Here is a 16,910-nt window from a genome sequence, read left to right on the forward strand (position 1 = left end):
CACACATTATCACAACAAAAAGCAAACTTTGGATTAATTCTAGATAGTGCATTGATTTAAAGTTGACTGTAGGACGTTTTAAGATTTTAAAACGTTACTGGGTTAGCAGCTATGTCTTACTTGGAGGATTTGGAAACCACACAGGCTACGCTATAGGCGAGCATCAGGGTTTGGTCTGGACATCCAGCTTCTGATTGCAAAATATTAATTTGCTTTGTTTAGCTTTTACTGTTTTCATATGAATTCATGAGAGCACATGAAATCTGCTGGCCAGTGAGTGTAAGGAGGCAGTTAGGGAATGAAAAGCACCTTAAGTTTCTGCAGGGTGATGTTTTTCTCTATGAAAGGGGAAGCAACAGAGACAAAGCGACAATGAACATATCAATGTGCTAAAACAACTCACACATCTGCTTCCTCCACAGTTGCACTGTTTACCTTCACATTTATGTCATAACACCTTAACAGTGCCATAGGCTGATCGCCTCCATGCCACATTGATGCAATAATTCATGCAGAAAGAGTGCTGACCAACTATTGAGTGCATATATACACATACATACATATTCAAATTTTCTGAGATACTGACCTTTGGGGTTTCATTGGCTGTAGGCCATAATCATAACATTAAAAGAAATAAACACTTGAAATAGATCACTCTGTGTAATGAATCTATATAAATATACGAGTTTCACTTTTTGAATTGAATTACTGACGAATTAACTTTTCGATGATATTCTAATTTATTGAGATGCACCTGTATATATATTGTCCATAAGTCATTTCAAAACGGGTTAGTCACAATGTAACGTTTGGGAGGTGGAGAGCGAACATGCTTGTGAAGTGACGACGCCAATAACTAGGAAAGCCATAATGAACCAGCTCAGATTGGACAGATGAATAATAAGTTTAATATCAAACAGACTAACAATGCAGAATAGAATGAAGAACAAGGGCCAACAGTGTGAAGGCGAGAACAAGGGAACAAAGGAAATAAACACTAAAGGAAAGACTAACGGAAAACAACGATGAGGCATAAAACGAGGACAAGCGGGGAATACACTGAACCGGGCTACGGGAGACAATAACCAAGACAAAAAAAAAAACCCCACAGGTAATCAGAACTCAAAGGAAAACCAGACAACATTTGCGCATACGAAAAGGGGACGAGAAACCTAAACAGAAGCGAAGCGACGGGAAAACATCTGACGAGGAACGAGAGCGGAATAAAACAGGCGAATACTAACAGGGAATGCAACATAGACGAAAGAACAGAAGAAAACTAACGAACACGAACAGAAAACATAACTTCACCTGGAACGAGAAAAGAGTTCAAGCGGGATATACCCAATCAATTACTAGCAGAAACAGGGTTTAAATAGACACATTAACGAAGGATCAACGTGAACCAGCTTGAGGTAAAGGGGAGGAGACAGGAAACCATAGAAACAGACGATAGTTGGAAAACAACTATCAACGAGTATCCCCGTACTCTCCTTGTCGGCTCTTTGACCCTGGACTGCCTTAACGACTCTAATTCTGGATTTGCTCCTATTAAATCTTCTCCGCACATGCGTCCGCCTCCTTACCGTTCAACGTTACAATATGTAATGTAGTTTTCTTTTCCTTATTTCATTAAACATTTTTAATGACAGTTGAAATCTTGTATTTACAGTGACCCAGTGGAAAGATAATTCAGTATTATCTGATACGATACGATTACAAAATATTAAATAGAATTCGACCATTTGAATAGCAAATTTGCTTTTAAGTAAAATATCAGATATATAAAGCAGCAAACATATTTCTAGGAGATGAAACATGGTTTTACACAATATAGTGCTTGACTGATTGTTCATGTTGATGTATCATTGAATTACAATCTAGTTTCTACTGGCAAAACCCACTGATAGTATTGCACTGTATTAAAATATTGACAAGCCTGCATACAGTAGAATCAATATGTGAAAAGTGGCAATTCCTTATGTATTCTTAAAGAAAGTGTAATATATTTATTATAAAATGCAATTGTCATGCAGCCCTTCGGTCCAGCAGGACCAATAAGGCTAATGCTGAGGCTCTTCACTACATTTCCCAGAGTCCCCTCGGGGAATCATTGTCCCCTGAATAATAATGCCATACACATGTTTCTAGCTCTATTTAATTCCTGTAGGTTAGCTGCTTGTTTCTGAGGTATTGCTGGTGTTCCTGTGAGTGTATTCATTGTTTGCTGAACTCCCTGCATTTTGACTTGTTCTCATATTCTTGACTTTGTCTTTGGGTTGATCCTTTGTATTTGGTTACCTTCAGGATTGTTTCTCTCTGGCTCTGTTTTGTTGGACCATTTTTTTTTACTATGATTTGGCTTTACTCTCTTATATTAAATTATTGACGTATCTGGACCCTTTCTGCCGCTTTACAAAATACATCACCGCTATGCAGTGGCCTTAGTAAAGGCAAATGCTAATCTAGGGCATCTTTTGGAACAACATCAGCATTTGCAGGAGGGATTTATTCAGTTGGTGGACTCATTAGCCAAACAACAGGTAGAGCAACAGAGGCAGATGGCTCAACTAGTGTGGCGTAGGCTATAATGTGGTGAGCATTTTCACAAAGGGGTTGGTATCAAAAATGCTTTTTGCTGCCTGTTTTTTTTTTTTTGGTACTGTCAGTGGTCTGTTTCTGTTTCAGTCTTGATTGATTCTGGAGCTGAGGGGCACTTTATCTTTGCTTGACTGGTCCAGGAACTACAGATCCCCATGGAATCATTAAGACAACCCCTGAAAGTAGTAGCATTGAATGGACACCCCATAGGAAATGGTTCCATCACTATGAGAGTCCAGCCAGTTAAATTAATCAGTGCCCTCCACACAGAGATGATTACCTTCTTTGTGATAGAATCCTCTGAATTCTCTGTGATATTAGGCCTACCTTGGTTGAAGTGACATGGCCCTTGCATTTCTTGGTCTGAGCAAGAGTTATTCTCGTGGCTCCTTTATTGTTTTCAGAACTGTTTACAGTTTTCTGCCCTTGCTGAGAGATCTACTACTATAGAAAGCCTAGCCATGGAAACCCCTCTCACCATCTATCTGGAATATGTTGATCTTACAGAAGTGCTCAGTAAGCACAAAGCTACCAAACTCCCCCCACACCATCCTTATGACTGCTTTGGTTTGTCTTATTGGATTATTATCTGGTTGGTTAAGGTAGGCTCTGAGTTCACTTACTTTTGTCTTAGATTCTGTAAAATTCAAGGCTTGTTGTCTAAACCTAGTTGTTAGTTGCTTGGTAGCGGTGATTACTCACTACAGGTATAGTTTCTCCTTGACCTTAGGTGTGAATTGAGGGGCGGGCTCAGCACTTATTGAACTGAGTTAAATTAGGATGACTCCGCTAAGTCTGTAGTGGTAATCAACATCTAGAGGAGGTTTGGTGGTGTTCTCAATCAGTTCATCTACATATCACCTACAGGGCTTCACAAACTCAGCTAAGTATCTTCTCATATTATTTCAATCCTTTATCTCATACATCCACAAATCAAGCATCTGAAATGTGCTTCGCAATTCCTGTCCACATATCCCACAGATTTCTTCGACACAATCATAGACGTCGCAATCTCAGCAACCTCACGAACTCACAACGCTTCACACCATTATATATCGTGGTGGCAGGAGGGCTCTGGAACTGCCAATCTGCTGTCCAGAAGGCTGACTTCATCTCAGCATTAGCATCCCTCCACTTCCTACACTTCCTGGCTCTAACAGAAACATGGATCACCCCTGAGAACCATTCTCTGAGGCGTCTTGGCAGGGGCAGTGGCACAGGTTTACTAATGTCTCGAGAGTGGCGTTTCACTCCACTTTCCTTCTCTACACTTTCCATCTCCTCTTTTGAATTTCATGCCATTACAGTGTCTTTCCCCACCAAACTTCTTATCATTGTCATCTACCGCCCTCCAGGTCCCCTAGATCACTTCATTGATGAGCTCGACATCCTTCTGAGTCATTTCCCTATTGAAGGAAATACTCATTCTCCTTGGTGACTTCAACCTTCCATCAGACAAGCTGCATTCTTCCTGCATCTTTCCACTGTTGACAGCATTTGACCTCACCCTCAACCACTCTCCTCCGACTCACAAAGTGGGCAGTGTTCTGGACCTGATCTTCACCCGTACCACCACAACAAAGGACATCACCCCCCTCCACCTCTCAGACCATCACTTTCAATCCTTCTCTCTTTCCCTTCCTTCACTTTCCATCCAGTCCTCTCCAACATGTTCCTCCTTTCTCTGTTGCAACCTGCACTCCATAACTCCCTCTTCCCTTACTTCTACTATTTTGTCCACCCTTCCTCACCTGTGTCTGTCTGTCTCTCTCTCGATACAAATACTTTCATTTCTACACTCTCCTCATCAATGAATCTTCTCTGCCCTCTCTCCTCTAGACCTGCTAAGTCCTCCCCACCTGCCCCCTGGCTAACAGAAACACTTCGCTGCCACAGGAGAGAAATAAGGACTGCAGAGAGGAGATGGAGGAAATCTTGCATAGATTCAGATCTTGGCTCATACAAGCCTCTCCTTTCCAAGTTCTCACTGGAAGTAACATCTGCAAAGTCATCCTACTACAGGGAGAAATTCGAATCATCATCTGATCCACACAAGCTCTTCGCAATATTTTCTTCTCTCCTTAATGCCCCCCCCCCCCCCCCCCCCATCTTTTACTCTGGAGGATTATCACCTTCTTTGAGGAGAAGGTTGCAGCAATCCACCAGTCCTTTTCCCCTGTTCCTACTCCTCCAACTAAATGTGCATTTCCCCAACATCCAACTCTGACTTTTTTTTCTCCTCTCTCCACAGATGAAATTCAACTCCTGACTTCCAGCAATCTGACTACATGTCCACTGGATCCGATTCCTTCTGCTCTGTTCCAGACAATCGCAAGAGCTCTGCTTCCTTTCATCTCTGTCATCAACAAATCCTTATCTTCTGGATATGTGCCTACTGCATTCAAAACTGCCAGGGTGGTACCAATCCTCAAGAAGGCCACACTTGACAGCTCCAGTGTTACCAAGTACAGACCAGTATCACTTCTCTCTTTCCTCTCAAAAGCCCTTGAACGAGCCGTTTATAATCAATTCTCTCTTTCTCACCCAGAACCAGCTGCATGATCCCAATCAGTCTGCCTACAAACCGGCACATTCTACAGAAATGTCCCTCATAGTAATGACTGAGAAACTTCATGCCGCTAAAGCTGCCAAACAGTCATCTGTTTTGATACTTCTAGACCTTTCAGCAGCCTTTGACACAGTGAACCACAACATTCTTCTCTCTGTTGTTTCCAGGCTTGGTGTGACTGGCTCTGCTTGGAGATGGTTTCAGTCCTATCTGGATGGACGGTCCTATCAGGTGACATGGAGAGGATCCACATCCAAACCATGCAGACTCTCCACTGGTGTTCCACAAGGCTCAGTATTGGGCCTTCTTTGTATACTCGTTCTCTTGGTGATGTAATATCTTCTCATGGTTTCTCCTACCACTGCTATGCTGATGACACTCAATTTCTTTCTTTTCCACCCTCTGACACACAGGTCTCCAGATGCATCTCGGCATGCTTGACTGACATCACGTCATGGATGACAGCCCACCACTTGAAGCTCTACCCCAGTAAAACTGAGCTTCTGTTTCTCAGGTACTCCCAGCCCTTACCATGACCTCACAGTTTGAGAACTCCCTGGTATCACCATCTGAAGCTGCCCATAGCCTGGGCATAACTATGGACAGCCAGTTGTCGTCGTTCTCAACTCATGTTTCTAATCCAACCCAGTCTTGCCGATTCCTCCTTTGTAACATATGAAGGATTCAACCCTTTCTTTTGCAGGAAGCTACCCAGGTGCTTGTGCAGTCTCTTGTGATCTCAAAGCTAGACTACTGCAACTCGCTACTTGCTGGTCTTCCTCCAAGAGCCATCAAACCTCTACAACTTGTCCAGAATGCAGCAGCCCAACTGGTCTTCAATCTTCTGAAGTTCACACATTACTCCACTGTTGCGCTCCCTTCATTGGCTCCCTGTAGCTGCACACATCAGACTTAAAACCTTGATGCTTGCCTACAAAGCCAAAAATAGACCAGCCCCTTCATACATGAGGTACAGATCAGGCTTTGACCATTGACCTCGAGTACTTCGAACTTCAAGTACAGCTCAGCTTGAAATACCTTGCTTCAGGTCTCATGGATGACAAGCATCGAGACTATTTTCTGTCCTGGCTCCAAGATGGTGGAATGAACTCCTGCTTGCTGTCCAGACAGCAGAGTCCCTTGCAGTCTTCAAACGCAGACTGAAGACCCATCTATTTGCAGAATATTTAAAGGACAACTGACACTGCTCCCTTATTGACTGACTGACTGACTAATATAGTACTTATTGTAGGGTATTATTTATGCTTTTTAACAAACTCTAGCACTTAAACAATAAAATATGTATTTTGCACTTCCAGGTATCAGCATTCATCCCTGTATTCTAGTTCATTTGTATGTTTAATTCTAACCTACTATACTGTACTTGGATATATTCTATGAGTAAATGACAAAGCACTTTTGAAAGTGGCTCTGGATAAGAGTCTGCTAAATGCCGTAAATGTAATGACTGTGCTATAGTCTTAGAGGGAGCCACACTCCCTAAAGCATAGATCTCTCCTCTTACACAGGTGAAGGAACAAGCCATGGAAGCATGCATACAAGAGACCCTGGTCTTAGCCCTGGGCTTCATTCAACCCTCTACCTCTCCTGTAGCCTCTAGATTTGTCTTTGTGAGAGGCCTCCTGCTTATCCCCTCCAATTCCAGTATCTTTGGAACAGTTAAGGGATGATGAGCTTTTCACTACAGTCTAGTCCATGTTGGGGAAGGGGACAAGTGGAACACTGCCTTTGTCACCAAAAGGGGGCACTGAATATAGGGTAATGCCTTTTGGCCTGAGTGTTGCCCCCTCTGTCTTTCAGGCATTTATGAGCGATGTTCTCAGGGATATTATTTGGCAATTTGTAATTGCATATAATGACATCCTTGTATATTCCTCAGACTATGCTACCCATGTTGGACATGTCCGTCAAGTGTTGCAGCCAGGAACCTGAGACCATTCTTCCCTCTGGTCTATCCATTGGGAAATTGAGGAGATACCAAAGGCATTAGAGTATATAGATGTACCTTTTATGAATGTCCTAACGGAAAGATGTTTGTCTCTGAGCCTTTTAGGAGCTATTTGATTACCTGGGCACATTCTTCCCTAACATCAGGTCACCAGGGTGAGGTTTGCACCAAACAGCTTATCTCCAACCGCTACTGGTGGGAATCCCCATCAGGCTTGTTTCATCCTGTTCCACATGTTCACAGTGTAAGATTCCCAAAACCTGTATGCAGGGATCCTCTTCGTTACCTGATAGGACCATCCCTCCAGATAGGACTGAAGCCATTTCCATGCATAGCCAGTCACACTAAGGCTGGAGAGAACAGGGAGGAGAATGTTGTGGTTTACTGTGACAAAGGCTGCTTAAACGTCCAGAAGAATCAAGAAATATGACAGTTGACAGCTTTAGCAGCATGAAGTTTCTCTGTCACTGCAGTGGGGGCTGAATAAGGAGTTGTTGATGACAGAGAAAGGCTGCAGATCTCTTGAGATCGTCTGGAACAGAATGGAAGGTGAGTTTTCCTCCACCACCTCTCTGCAGTCCTTAGTTTTCTGTGGCAGCAGAGTGTTTGTTAGCCAGGGGACAGATGGGGAAGATCTTGCAGGTCTAGAGGAGAGAGGCCACAGAAAATTCTATGTTGAGAAGAGTGTAGAAAGGAAAGTATTAGTAACTGTATTCAAGGAGAGAGAAGAAAGAGGGTCAATGTGAGGAATGGTGGATAAAATGGAAGTAAGGGAAGAGGGAGTGATGGAACACAGATTGTGACAGAAGGAGTAGGAACACATGGGGGAAGTGTGGATGGAAAGAGAAGGGAGAGGGAGAAAAGTTATGGTCTGAGAGTTGGAGGGCGGTGACTGCGAAGTCCAATGTTGTGGTGGTCCAGAACATTGCCCGCACTGTTAATTGGAGGAGACTGCTGGAGGGTGAGGTCAAATGACATCAACAGTGGAAGGATGCAGGAGGAATGTAGCTTGTCTGATGGAAGGTTGACGTGCCCAAGGAGAATGAATGGATTCTAGTGCGGAATTGACTCAGGAGGACATCACTAGATAACTTCATTGGCAAGCTTGAACCTGGAGGGCAGTAGATGACAAAGATGTGAAGTTAGGTAGGGAAAGACACTGTAATAGTGTGAAATTCAAAAGAAGTGATGGAAAGTGGAGTGAAATGCCACTTTTGAGACAATAGCAAACCTGTGCCACCACCCCTACCAAGACGCCTTGGAGAATGGGTGAATGAAAAGGCAGAGGAGAGGGCAGCCAGAGTGACCAAATTCTCATGGGTGATTCAGGTCTCTAATAGAGACCAGATGTGTATCGAGTGGAGGGATGCTAGGGCTGAGATGAAGAGAGCCTTCTGGACAGCAGATTGGAAATCCCAGATAACCTGAGCCAAGGGAGAGCCAGAAACACTCTCCATCACACAGGAAAAGAAATTCACAATATAAAAAACCTTCTACTCTGACACCTAACACCCACAACAAAAGAGGAAACCTTTTGCGAAATTTCAATCTTCCTGGTACGCATGAGACATGTGATTAGTGTCTATTTTTGTGTCTAATGATTTGGATATAAAAGACCAACACATAGGGTACTGATTATTGTGCATCTAGTCCAAGGATTGTAGAATGTATCTACTCTAGGTGGTAAAGCATTTGGATCCGTGAACACTTCATAAAAGTGTAGGGTCAACAAAAGGACAAGAGCTTCCTTCCCTGTTGTTGAACATCTTCAGCAACTGGCTGAATGTCAGCTGCAGTTTAAGGTCAGTATAGCACTGTCCTACAATATTTTGTTCCTCACTCAACACATCTGTGGGGAGAAGGAATAACAGTTGACATTTTGCAGTTTGGTTTTTGATCTTGCATGCTTTAGTCATAACTGTCAGTTCTGCTTCTACTGTCCAAATAATGGAACAATGAAAATAAACATGAAATGAGGTCAGCATTTTCAATGGAAATTCCGTTTTCATTGTGGTCAGTTCCTAATGCATAGGCTTATTCATACAGCAACTAAATTTAACTTTTTATTTCTGACTGCAGTGCTGAATAAGTACGCATGTTTGATTTATGGAGGAGTCAGTCAGTTTAGTTATGAAGGAGTTAGTTATGACTGTCAGGAATATTAAGTAGTCACTGTGGAATTTAAGTCTGGCATGGGCTGATTTTGTACTGTATATATTAAATCCATAGTTTTTACTAATCAGAACCTTACACTGCTGGGGGAGGGGGGTAGTTTGAAAAGAGGTTGATGATGGCTTCCTCTTTAGAGGGGAAGGACAGAGCTGAGCAAAAGTGAATCATCTCTTTAGTATGATATTAAGAACTCATTGCATATCTGGTACCTTCACATCCTTTATCATTTTCTTTGACCTTGGTCTTTCTGTATCTGATCTTATTACTACAAATGGACTGGGAAATTAAAATCTACTTTTTTCTGGTTTCTGGTAAGACATTTTTTTTTTTTTTTTTTTACATTTAAGCAGCCTTTTCATTGCTTACTATTCATTCCGTCATTTTAGATTCAGATTATTTTGGACCATCTAATCTAGGTGTATACACTGCCCTATTTGTATTTGTGGATCTTGCATCTAAGGCACATTTAACATAACTTCATAAGATTAGCTGCTGGTGGTTGTGGATTTATAGTTCTAATATGTAAGGCATTGCTAAAATAGTCAGTCAACCTTTCCTTGGATTTCAAAAGTTTAGCCACTGGGAATGTGCTTGTGTAACAGAGGTTTGAAACAAGGTGTTAGTGTTGTCATACATGAAAGTTAAAACACAGCAGGGAACATTCAAGATTAAACAGACTTGTAAAGAGGCAGGGTAAAGTAGATAAGCAGCAAAGAACAGACTGCACAGTTAAACATGCCAAGACTTCTGAAAGAATTCTAGAATACAGAGTGTTTGTAGCCCTTGAGGTGATTGCATGATGGGTATCATAGTTGCGATGGTAGGTATTGGTGGCTACTGAGCAGGTGACTGGAGGACATTAGACCTGAAATAGAGGACAGAGTATGAGCAAAAAATGGCAGTTTGAGGAAGTGCAAAAGGAAGTGCAAATTAAACATTTATTGAACATTATATGCTACCATTTTTATGTAAATAAAATATTCTGACACTGCCTATTTTTGGCAAGTCTATTTACTCGATTATTTATCTGATTATTTTAAGCAATGTATGTGACGCTGTTTAACACATAGACATAATACAGCAATCAGATCCATGTTGGTTTACCTAAAAATGTAACGGAACACGCCACTTCCACTGGTCACGTGTTATGGCCCGCTGCGTGATGTGGGAGTTCTTCGTTGACTGTCTCGTTTGTAACCATGCCTATGCTTAGCACACACCTGCATCTGTTTAGTCTTGCCACGTGTGTATGTATTTAAACCTTTGTTAGTGTGTGTGCAGTATTGTCGGTCATTGACAATGTTCGTGTACGCGTTGTTCTTGTTCGCCGTATGTGTGTTCACGTTCACAGTTTGTGTTTATACGTGAATGCCGGTGTCTGTATCGTATATCAATAAGCGTTTGTCTCCATCGAGCGAGTCTGTACGTCCTGCTCCTTGCCCTTCAGTACTCGGGCCGTTACAATATGGAATGGATATTGAGTTTGTACTTTGCATAACATATAAATAAGGTACCTCAGATTGTTTTGTTTGTTTGTTTATCATAAAGGTTATTCATTTATTTATAATTCGTTCTACCATTAATTAAATCAAATTCAGGCTCTTATGACCTATCCCACCAAACTGGTAATATGTAGATATCCACTTAGAGCTGGAGCACTTATTCAAAGACAAATCCAATTTTATTTTAAATAAAACATTAAACAATTAGTTGGTATTAATATCTGAAAGCTTTATATTGCTTATATATTGTCTCTTTTGAAAACTGAAGTTGTCACAGCAAAGTAATATTTATTAGCTTCTCTAACAGGCATATATATACTTCTGATATTTTTATGTTCTAATATATTGATATTATAAGTGATATATACATCACATGAGCTAATAACAGAACATTGATTTCCTGTGGCAATCACGATACAGCAATCAGGACATGCTTTTACGGTATTTATTGTAAATGAGTATGTATAAACTGGCAGTTTCTCTCTTTCTTTCTCCATCTTTGTTGCTCTTGCTCTTGTTTTACCCATATACTGGATATTATCTGACTTTGCATGATAACATGCATTATTATGGTTATATCCTGGAAATACTTCAAATGTGCATCATAGAGGGTATTTATTTGTGTTTTGATCTATAGTATTTCAGTCTGTGGTGGCTTTCAACATTGAAGCAAATCCTTGGAGGTACTTCACCCAAAACCAGAACACAGCCTTTGGCTACAAAGTGATACAGAAAGATCAGTCCAGGTGAGGGAAACATAACTGGCATAGTACACCAAAGACATTTTTCCTAACATTTTTGCAGAATTCTTGTGATGGAACTCCCCTCCACTCTTTTCCACCAGAACATTCCAATTATGTTTTTGGAGTTCCTACTTTTGGATTTAAAGTGTATCTGTATTGATGATGATTATTATTACTCTAATATACAATGTAGTCAAAGAGAATGTAAACAGTCAAAATATATCTTGATGATGGATATCAAAATTCAACTTATATTTAGCAAACAAAACCTTCTCTTTCTTCTCAGTGTGATTGTGAGTGATCCTTTAATACAAAATCAAAATCAAGATAAAAGAGGAAACATATACCTATGTAGGACAAACTCAAAAGACTGCTCACCTTTAAAAATTAATGGTATGTATCCACTGTAGTGTTCTTAATAAGAAGCTGTTTATTTTCAGTAGTGTAAAATATTCATCACTGATTTGCTATGTTTCTTTGGATGTGTGGTTCAAACATACAGTTTTTGCTCCTTTGTGTTTTCCTATAGTTCCCCCGGAGGCTGTTAATATGTCTCTTGGGCTTTCAATGACTAAAGATCCTCAGTCCTCAATGATATCGGTAAGTCATCACTCTCAAGACTCACAGTATTTTACTTGTCCACACGGTATAAGGAAGGAAAGACAACGGTTTGCCCCCTGCTGTTTGATTTTAAAAGATACTAATGTGTTAAAGATTTGGAGGTGAGGATCACTGCAGTACACGTCACCCCCATTTTCACTTACAGTTGTAAGATTTTGAAATGTGTATTTGATTGATAGTAAAAAGGAAAACGTACTACAAAACAATTGTAATTCAATTGCATCTTAATTGTCACAGTTATATGAATCAGTATAATATTGTTTCTATATCACATATTTAGTTACTGTATTTGAGCTGTTATAAAATGTCTGGTTCTCAGTACTCAGTTTAATGTGGATTTTTTAAAATTTACCATACTGAATCAGTGGCAAAATGAATGTAGATCCTAAAAATACTATGTAACTAGCAGATGACATAGGTCTACACTTCCCCTCTTTATACGGATATGGATTCATACTTCAAAAATGTGGGTATGGAAACATATTCACTAAGCTATTTTATTTCAGCATGAATATAAACTGAGAATTTATAAAATATGTTTTAATACCTCATACTATTTTTGGTTTAGGATGATGGTATAATATTACTTGGTTGATGAAAAAAGTAATGAATACACTGACAAAATAAATCACAAGGTAACAGTTTAGATGAAAGCAAAAACCTTTTCAGGTGTGTGGCCCAACCATCCCCAAGGCTTGTGAAGCAACTACAACCTACAATGGCATGTGCTTTACCATTGAGGAGAGAAACACTGTCACAGGGCCTATACCAAGCACTTTAAGAGGTAATTCATATAGGAAGATACCCTAATTAAACAAGCATCACATTTTCTCTTCTTTATTTTAATATGTTCTATTTCTGCATGTGTTCCTTTGTTCTTTATTCTCAGAGTGCCCACCTCCTGCACCAACAGATATTGCTTTTTTGTTGGATGGTTCAGGGAGTGTAAATGACGTGGACTTTTCTAAAATGAAGGGTTTTGTTAAAAAGCTGATCCAAGGCTTACAAACACAAAATATTAAGGTACAGCATGTGTAGAAATGTGTGTATTAAGTAAATGCATTGTGTGAATATACCCAACCCAACATAATGTACCGATATTTTGCTTAGGGTGAAAGACATACCGTATGCAAACACTTCCTTTACATGTCCACTGTCTCCCTTTGCATGAAGCAAGCAAATGTTTTGAAAAAGATTAAATAGACAATTCTTCTCTATATCAAAAGATTGATAGTTCTCTATATCAAACTCTATATTTTCTAGTTTTTATTTTATTTATTCCTGGCAACTAATGTAAAACAGAAAGGAAAGAATACCACTTGATATGGTGGTATGTGCTTAGGTATAAAATATGTGCTTAAGCATTACATTTGTGTTTACATTTACAGCATTTGGCATAAGCATAAACACAGAGGATAAATACAAGACAAGGTCTGATAGCTTTATTAGGAAGCTGTGCTGGTTTTACTTTGTGGTGAATACATAAAATCAAGAGATTCTGCACTCAAACTCCCCTCCGGGCAGTCTTTTTCCTTCAATCCTTCAAGCTTGGGTCCTCCTTGAGTGTCCTGTAGTATTTTAGCTGTTCCCAGGACTACTTCTAGATGGAGATCTCAGATGTTATTCCTGGGATCCGCTGGAGCCACTCTCCCAGTTTGGGGGTTACCGCCCTCAGTACTCCGATTGCCACAGAAACCTCTGCTACCTTCACCTTCCACATCTTTTCTAGCTCTTCTCTCAGCCCTTGGTATTTCTTGAGCTTTTTGTGTTCCTTGTTCCTAATGTTACTATTACTTGGAATTGGAATCTATCAGTGCAGCCCTCTTTGTTTGTTTATCAACCACTGCAATGTCTGTTTGGTTAGCTATGACCATTTGGTCAGTCTGTATCTGGAAGTCCCACACGATCTTAGCACAGTCATTTTCCACTACCTTTGGGGTTGTATCCCACTTAGATCTCGGAACTTCTAACCTGTACTCAACAAAGTTTTTTTTTTTTCTGTACACTATACCAGCCACTTGGTTATGGCATTCTATGTACTAGCATCTTTCATCTTGCTGATATGTGCTGGATTGTCTCAGGGGCAATTTTGCACAGCCTGCATCTGGGGTCCTGCCTAGTGTGGTAGATCCCAGCCTCTCTCTCTCTCTCTCTCTCTCTCTCTCTCTCTGGATATATGTGGTAGATACCAGCCTCTTTCTCTTTGTGTGTATATATATATATATATATATATATATATATATATATATATATATATATAATTTGTTTGTTTTTTTTATTTTTATTTTTTTGTTTCAGTTAGCAAGAGTAGCTGCACAGATTATGGCCATTCTTCCCCACCACCTTTGATGGAAGTAAACCCATATTTTAAATAATATTCATCATCAGGACTTCAATATCAGGCAGTCCAACTTAAGTGTTGCCTGGATCAACTAAAGAAAGTATAACTCAGTACCACCATCACGATTTGTTCCCTTCAACAGCCTGTTGCCCATAGCATTTAACACCATGTGGTTTTGTTTTTGTTTTGTTTTAGTCTCTACCCTGGTTTCATGTAGTGAATATCCCCTCCCTTCATTCTGTTCACCTGTGTTTTGTTTCCTCTAGTTTGGCTTTGTCGATATACCTCTTGTCTTCATGTCTTGTTGGCTAATCTTACACTGTGCTTTACCTTTGCAGTAGTCTTGCTGTTATAAGCACCTTTTGTATTCTGCTTTTGCTTTATTTTGGTTTTTGCCAAGTTCTTACCTAAATCATACTGCATTCAAGGAGCATGGGTTCTGTCTCAAGTTTGGCCCTCCTAAGGTTTTTTTTCTTTAATTTCACCCAGGTAGTTTTTCATGCCACTGTCATCCCTGGATTTGTCATAAGGGACCTGGACCCTTATATTTGTAAAGCTGCTTTGTGACAACTTATGTTACAAATAGCAATATAGAAATAAATTTGACTTGATGTGACATTCTGGTTCTGCACACACCTGGATACTTGAATGGCTAGATCTGTGTAAAGTTAGTAAGACCATAAGAGCCTTCATCCAGAACTAGTACAACACTAGAAGCCAACCCAAAGACAGGTGGCCATAAGTGCAATATATGTCAAGGAGAAGCAGTATCACCACTGCTGTTCTGCATAGACCTGAATCCTCTCAATCATCATCAATAAGAGTGGGCATAAATACAGATTTGGGAGTGGAACTACCATTACCCACCTCCTGTACAGGGGGGACATCAAACTGCATGCAAGATGTAAAGGGACTTCCTGATCCACCTGAACAGGATCCACACCAAGCGCATATGACTGTTATGTGGTCAGCTGATGATGAAAAGATTAAAACTGATGGGATGAAGGACAGCACAGAGGCATCATGGCAGCAAAAGTTCAAGCACTAAGCACTAGGTTGATAGAAGCAGTGGTGTGTCATACCAGACAAGACCCAAGGTGCACAATGTGCATCCTTTGAGACGATTCTGCACCCAGGAAAATTTGGCAGAGATCATATGTTGAATCATATGCTTTGCATGTGATTGAGCATATGACCAAGACACCCCCAAATCAAAACAGGAGCAACTACAGAGAGTTGTGAAGAACATGAAGATTAAGATCATGTGGGATGTCCAAATCCATACAAAAAACAAGTCGTGTTGAACAAACCAGACATTGTGGTGGTAAATACAGAATGCAGAAAACAGCAGTGGTAATAGACATGGCAATCTCAAGTGCTGGAAACATCCAAGAAGGAATATGTGAAGTTGGACAAATTTTGTATGTTAAAAATAAATAAATATAAATATATAAATATATAGTCAATTTATGTAGAACATGGCTCCAGGTTATAACTGTAGTGTAAAGGTTTCCAAAGAATGGAACCATATGTAATTACATATGTAAAATTTACATATGGAACCATGTGTAATCAAAGTTACTACATATGTAATCAAAGGAACTACAAAATATATTTTTAGACAAACTCACATGTTAAAAATAGATTACAACATAATACAAACCTAGAAATAATGTGGTTAGAAAATGTATTTAATAATTGATTTTTTTTCCCCCTTCTTACAGTTTGCAGTTGCAGAGTTTTCTACTTATTGTAAAATATCCATTCCATTCAATAACTTTAGAGACATCAGTGAGATAGATAATATAAAACAACAACGTGGAAGGACCTACACTGGAAAGGCTATCAATAAACTTGTGTAAGTATTCCTTTCGTGTGAAAATGTCCAGTCCCCTATTAACATTATATATGTTAATTATTGAATTAATTGAAAATAACACATACATACATATAGCTAAATGGACACATTATTTATTTCAACATCAATAGTTTCAAATGAACATATTACTGGATCATATACTGACCCTCAGTTTCATCTGAATTCTGTACTGGTTTTGCACAGGAATGAGTTATTCACCAGCAGTGCAGGAGCCAGACCAAATGCTAACAGAGTCTTACTCATCATCACTGATGGTAAATCAAATGATGATGGCAATCAACTGATGGTAGCGATTGAAAATGCAGAAAAGAAAAAAATTACTCGATATGCTATAGGGGTAAGAAAACATGCTACTTTGACATGTTTCAATAGCACATAAACAATTTTAGAATAAAATTCTAAAATGATAAAATTATTTAAAGGCCACATGCATATATGTCACATGTACTTCAGGGCTGGTTTGTAATGGAAGTAATGGGGAACAATGGTCTGTATTCAGAACACAAAATCGGT

General features: G+C 39.8%; 1 protein-coding gene across 1 annotated transcript in view; it reads left to right on the plus strand.

Annotated features, from left to right (window-relative positions):
* Positions 1 to 806: 806 nt before the first annotated feature.
* The window catches only part of LOC113569394 (integrin alpha-X-like), a 30,077-nt gene continuing 13,973 nt past the window's right edge, over positions 807 to 16,910 (plus strand). The window contains exons 1-10 of the mRNA XM_081697089.1: positions 807 to 5,684; positions 5,874 to 7,294; positions 7,410 to 7,688; positions 11,451 to 11,559; positions 11,843 to 11,949; positions 12,086 to 12,156; positions 12,847 to 12,961; positions 13,067 to 13,200; positions 16,243 to 16,376; positions 16,581 to 16,734. Of these exons, the coding sequence (XP_081553215.1) occupies positions 7,637 to 7,688; positions 11,451 to 11,559; positions 11,843 to 11,949; positions 12,086 to 12,156; positions 12,847 to 12,961; positions 13,067 to 13,200; positions 16,243 to 16,376; positions 16,581 to 16,734 (876 nt within the window). The 5' untranslated portion in view covers positions 807 to 5,684; positions 5,874 to 7,294; positions 7,410 to 7,636. The remainder of the gene's footprint in view (positions 5,685 to 5,873; positions 7,295 to 7,409; positions 7,689 to 11,450; positions 11,560 to 11,842; positions 11,950 to 12,085; positions 12,157 to 12,846; positions 12,962 to 13,066; positions 13,201 to 16,242; positions 16,377 to 16,580; positions 16,735 to 16,910) is intronic.

This window comes from Electrophorus electricus, chromosome 15 (assembly GCF_041902795.1).
Source record: "Electrophorus electricus isolate QZ-2024a chromosome 15, ASM4190279v1, whole genome shotgun sequence".
Classification (NCBI taxonomy): Eukaryota; Metazoa; Chordata; class Actinopteri; order Gymnotiformes; family Gymnotidae; genus Electrophorus; species Electrophorus electricus.